This window comes from Fukomys damarensis, unplaced genomic scaffold, assembly GCF_012274545.1.
Source record: "Fukomys damarensis isolate Sample0158 unplaced genomic scaffold, DMR_v1.0_HiC HiC_scaffold_15, whole genome shotgun sequence".
In the NCBI taxonomy this organism is placed as follows: Eukaryota; Metazoa; Chordata; class Mammalia; order Rodentia; family Bathyergidae; genus Fukomys; species Fukomys damarensis.
In genome coordinates this window covers 13,102,368-13,107,690 of record NW_022900927.1, presented here as the reverse complement: position 1 = coordinate 13,107,690, position 5,323 = coordinate 13,102,368, and the positions used below count along the sequence as shown (strand labels likewise).

Sequence of the window (5,323 nt, the reverse complement as noted above, 5' to 3'; positions counted from 1 at the left end):
TATATATATATTGTTTTTTAATATATAAGACCAATATACATTGGAACCCCTTCAAGAATATGTAGGTCTCACATTTGTATCACTTTAAATAGTAATGCAGTCAGGTCACTAATTTTTGTTTGAAATATAAAAGAGAATTGTAGATGAAGACCACAATTGCATAAGCTTGAGCCATTAGAGAAATTAAATACAACACACATAAACAAGAAGAGTTTGTTTTAAATAAATAAAATATCCTGATGTTGTAGCCACAAATTATGAAGTTGTGTTTGGTTTATGTACTAATACCAAAAACTTCAAAATGGCACCTATAATTGACTTAACTTTCTGTAGCCACAGTTTGGACTGTGCCAAGCCACACATCCAGGCCAAGCACACAAACCTGCACCCATTGCTGAGGTAATTTGTGGTCAAAGGACAGAGCCTTGTAGAGACACCAGAGTCATCCTCAGACAAAGATCTTCAGGACAAATTATTTAAATTAGGTCAAACATTGAAAGCTTAGTGTTTTACTGTGTGACAGAGGTTTGCTATTGGTCATCTTATTAGACTAAAATGATACGTGGGTTTTGGCATTTTAAAAAATACATAGAAAAGTAGAAAGTTTTAAAAAACTAAAAATTTAAGAAATATAAAACTCTTTGAAACTGCTTAGGTGGTGGTTTTGTTTCCCACATGGTGTTTCTTCTCCTTCGGTTCCCTTGCCTTGACACATTAAGTGCAGGGCGAAGTGCTTTTACACATTTCCAAAATTGGTCCCTCTTCAAAATGATCTGCAGGATACTGGCTGAGAGAGATAATGAACAAGCCCTTTGGAGCAGGGCAAACTGGAGATGCAGTCCTACCTCAGCACTCTCCTGGTAAAGAAAGTCCTTCTGCCTGAACCTGAATTAGCATATCAACAAGAGACCTATTCGCTGTTGTGGGCTATAGTGTCAGTGGGCATATGTATTCGTGGCTAACACAGGGTCTCTGGGTTACTCTGGAACAGTAAATAGCAGCTGTCCTGGTCAAAATTAGTGTTATTTGTAGTGGTACTCAATATTTGCATTATTGAGGCTATATGCAGCTATTTGAGGGCCCTTTATAAATGGCTGTTACTATCCAGTCCTCAAGTTTTGACCTTCCCTGTTTTTCTTATTTCTAACACAGATTTATATCAAACAAAGTGGTCTTTTATGTTTTCCATGTAGCTTACAGGGCAATAGTGGACAGTATTACAGGCAACAGATTATCTTCTACCTTATAGGAACATGATGTGATTTTAAAGCCTAAATATTCTGGAGTTATGCCCTGAATATTCCTGAATATAAAAGAAATACTACAAGCAGTGGAGCTGGTTTCAGCATTGTGTGTGTGTGTGTGTGTGTGTGTGTGTGTGTGTGTACGTGTGCATGCGCGTGCATGTACACGCTCATGTGCAGGGGATCCAACTTGGGACCTTGTGCTTGTGAGACAGGCAGCAGCACCACTGAGCTAAATCCTCTGCCCTAAGGTTTCAAATTTAAAGAGTAAGCTCCCAAGATTTGATAAAAATCTGTTATCTTTGTGAGCTGTTGACTGTAATTTTTAGCTCTGCCCTCTTTCCCATGTGTATTTGTTAATTTCTAAGAAGTGTAGGGGACGGAAAGGAAGAAGGTGCCTTCTTGGTCCAAATCCTTAGGACATTCTCGGTGAGCAAAGCACATGGGCTCTTGAACTTGCTTGACCACTAGAGCCATTCTGGGTGGCATCCACAATGTAATATACATTCATATACGTTCCTAATGTGCCAAATCATTTCCATTTCATGGTAAGTATCTCAGGACAATAAGTTAAAGTTGAATAAGATTAATATTATTAGAAATGCCTTTCTTACTCATTTTCTGTGTACCTAATTGTCTTAAACTCACTGGGATTTATGCAAGATCTGTTCTCAGGGCATCTATGATTTCATTATTCAGGTTACAGCATTGTCGTTGCATCTCTTTATCCTAAGAAAAGGTAACTTTTAAAACATTTTTTACTATTTTAAATATGTTTCTTGACCTTTCACCTTCTGGTAGGAATTTGGGACTGCTGAATCATATAGAATAACATAAACGTTTGTGATCTCCTTATTTTATATGATTAAGCACAATGTTTAAACAGTCCACACAGTCTCACACAAAAATTCTTTGAACATGCCAGGATGTAGCTCAGTGGCACCCGCCTAAGCGCAAGGTCCTCAGTTTGATTTCCGGTTCCGGAAAAAAAACCAAACAATTAAAACCTTTGATCAAATGCTTTGGTTTTTCTTTGGTCTCTTCAGAAACCAGTTTTGTAGAAAGAAACATTTGGTTTTCAGGGCAACAGTGAAACTTGCTCCCAAATAATGGTAACATTACGCACAAGATAATATTCCCGCTTCTGCTTTTATTTGGTAGGTGCGTCCACCTTGTCTTCAAGTCTTATTGGCTTACTGCTCCCTGCCCTCGCCGTCCTTGTCCACTTGGAATTCTGAATGTGGAGTGACAGCTGATGCTCTGGGCCAGACTCCAAAACCACCCTTCATCCTGGGAAGATGGTTTCTCCCGAATCCTGCGGCTCCACCCTAACCCAAATGCATTTTACTTTAACAAACTATCCAACTGATTTACCATACATTATGACTGAGGCATTCAGGAACCCCTTCATCCAAAAGAATAAACTTTTAAATGGATCTAAAGTGATTTTTAACACGTTCCAATATGCCTTATAAACCACTTAACTCGGTTCTGTGACAGTTGCATGATTTAATCCAGTGGGACAAGTTATGGTGTTCAGTTCAATACTGTAGGCTGTAGAGTGAAAGTAAAATCACCACACACGGGTGCTTTAAATTTAATAACAAGTTGTGAAATATAATAGAGGTTGAAATGTTGGTCATACATGGTAAATGTAAGAGTAAAACAGTCTCTTGTACTATCCTCTCTGTTTTGAGTCCTGCATATTTTTGAATGGCCCAAACATGACATTTTGAGTTTACCTGAAAAAAAAAAAGAACTGATATATTTTGACAGAAATTCCATTACCAAATCACTTTACTGAGTTGAAGGATTTTGAATGTTGAGAACCAAATTATAAAGCTATTCTATCAGTATTATTGTTTTTGAAGTGATTTTCTAAATATTTGATTTTCACAATACAGAACTTTTCAGTTAGCTTTCTAATGGTAAAGTTAACATACCATATGAAGTATTTTTACTTTTGTGTTTTACTCTGAAGTTATTTTATTCCTATCATCAGTTTCGAACCTCAGAAACTATATCTCTTAACTGGAGTATCATCATCTTTACTTATTCACTTGTGGAATAATGAATACTGAGTAAAGTGCTTCCATATTTTTAAACTGAGACACAACAGTCTTTATACAGCTAGGAATAAATGACAGTTAAGTGAATATCAGAATTACCTAATAATCTGATGTTTTTGTTTTTGTGCTTCATTCCTAAGTGTAAGCTTGCTTTCTTTTTTTTTTTTTAATTGAAGGCACAGAATCAAGAAATCACCTGTAGGTTGAAAAATCTATAGTATTCCTTTAAAAAAAAGTTGGTTTTTAAATTCATTTCCTGCTCAATGCCACATGAAACTGGCTTTAAAAAAAAATCAATATGCTGATATTTTGCTATGGGTACTTTGCAGAGTTCGCACACCTGGAAGGCTGAGAGTAGATGGGCAATGTGTCTGATGCTGTCTCCCAAGTGTCGGTGCTTGGAATTTTTATACGTTGTGAAAAGGAAGATACGTATTTCTTCATTCTTCATGGTGTGCACGGAAATGTGTCTGAGTGTGGGTGCGAAAGAACTCGGGTAATAAAAAATTAGCTGGCTCATGGAACAGTGCGACGTTTGATGCTTGAGGAAATATAATCCTATTTTATTAGCACAAACTTGCTAGCTAATTAGAGGCAGAGTTTATCTTTTTAGAAAGGATACCTTATAGGTTCATAAGAAAATATTTACAGGAAGCAAAATAGATCTATTATGACTTTACCCCCATCTTTAATTTGGGTAATTTTTGTACTATATATCTCTATGTAAATGTTCAGAGTTTTCATTATGAAAATCTCAATAGCTCATTAATTTGCATTTAACTCTTTGTTATAAAAATGAAACTTTAAAAAATCAGTAAAATGGATGATTTCCCAGTGAAAGTGTGTCAACAGTCTTTAGATCCTTGCCAGATTTCATAAAATATTTAATTGTTTGGAAAAGAAATAAAATGACTTCATACATTAGGGGCAAAATATTCTGTAAGCCTTCTGTACAAATGTTTGTGTTTTTGTTGTTACACTTTGGGGTTGTCCCTTTGCAATGTGACCCATGTTGGGCATTTTTATATAATGAACATTAACTACATCTTCTGCCAAATGCACGCTTGCCTTTTATTTTTTAATGTATGGTAATAAAAAGCAAAACTGGCTAGATTTTTGCATGAAATGGTTCTGAGTGGTAAGAAGAAAACAGACTTTGGAAGCTGTTTTGTTTTAAATTTGTGACAGAGATAAAATAGACTAAAATCTCTCACACACTAATAACTCGAGCTTTTTATTTCCTCCTACAATTGTACCAATTTGACTGGGACCTTCAGTTTTAAACTGTTGTCTAACTAATGTATCATGCTTTAAAACGCAAGATTCTTAATTAAATTTATATAGTTAGAGACATATCTGTTGTTTCTTTGTATTTCAAGAAGGGTGATAGTAGTTTTATTTGATACTGATACTGATTTTTTAGTTATTTTTTATCATTTTTTCCAATGGAATAGTATAGGACTGTGCTTTGTCCTTTTTATGAATGAAAACAAATTATAAAGAAATAAATGTCTTACTGTTACCCAAAAAGCAACAACTGTCTTTCTATTTGCCTAAAATTTAAATTCAGTTTTAGAAGGTTTTCTTTGCAAGTTCATTAGCCTGAACTTGTTAGCAATACCCGGTAGCATTATTATGGGTTAAGTAACACTGAAATGTTGCAGTAGCTCAGTGTTACATTAAGTACATGTACAGAGACAGACAGACAGACACACACACACACATACACAGGCATTACTATCGAAATGATATCCCTGGTAAATAACTTCATTTCATAGAGATGCCAGGGAGCAGCACTCGTCCTACAGGTAGACACTAAAGCAAGCTGCTAGGTGCTGAGAACATGGTGTTTAATTCTGAGTGAGCAGAAGCTCTAAACAGAGAAATTTTCAGGAAAGCGTGAATCTATAGCTAGGAGTCTGCCCCACGTAAAAAGTCCTTCCTGGCTGGGCCCTGAATTCTGAATCTCAGGTGTTCCTGTGCTTTTCCTTCTCATTTTCTCCCATGTTC

General features: G+C 35.9%; 1 protein-coding gene across 3 annotated transcripts in view; it reads left to right on the top strand.

Moving 5' to 3' along the window:
* The window catches only part of Cntn1 (contactin 1), a 395,948-nt gene extending 391,144 nt beyond the window's left edge, over positions 1–4,804 (top strand). For all 3 annotated transcript variants that reach the window (XM_010640950.3, XM_010640948.3, XM_010640949.3), the window contains one exon: positions 2,406–4,804. In XM_010640950.3, coding sequence (XP_010639252.1) covers positions 2,406–2,482 — 77 coding nt within the window. In that variant the 3' untranslated portion in view covers positions 2,483–4,804. The remainder of the gene's footprint in view (positions 1–2,405) is intronic.
* The last annotated feature ends 519 nt before the right edge of the window (positions 4,805–5,323 follow it).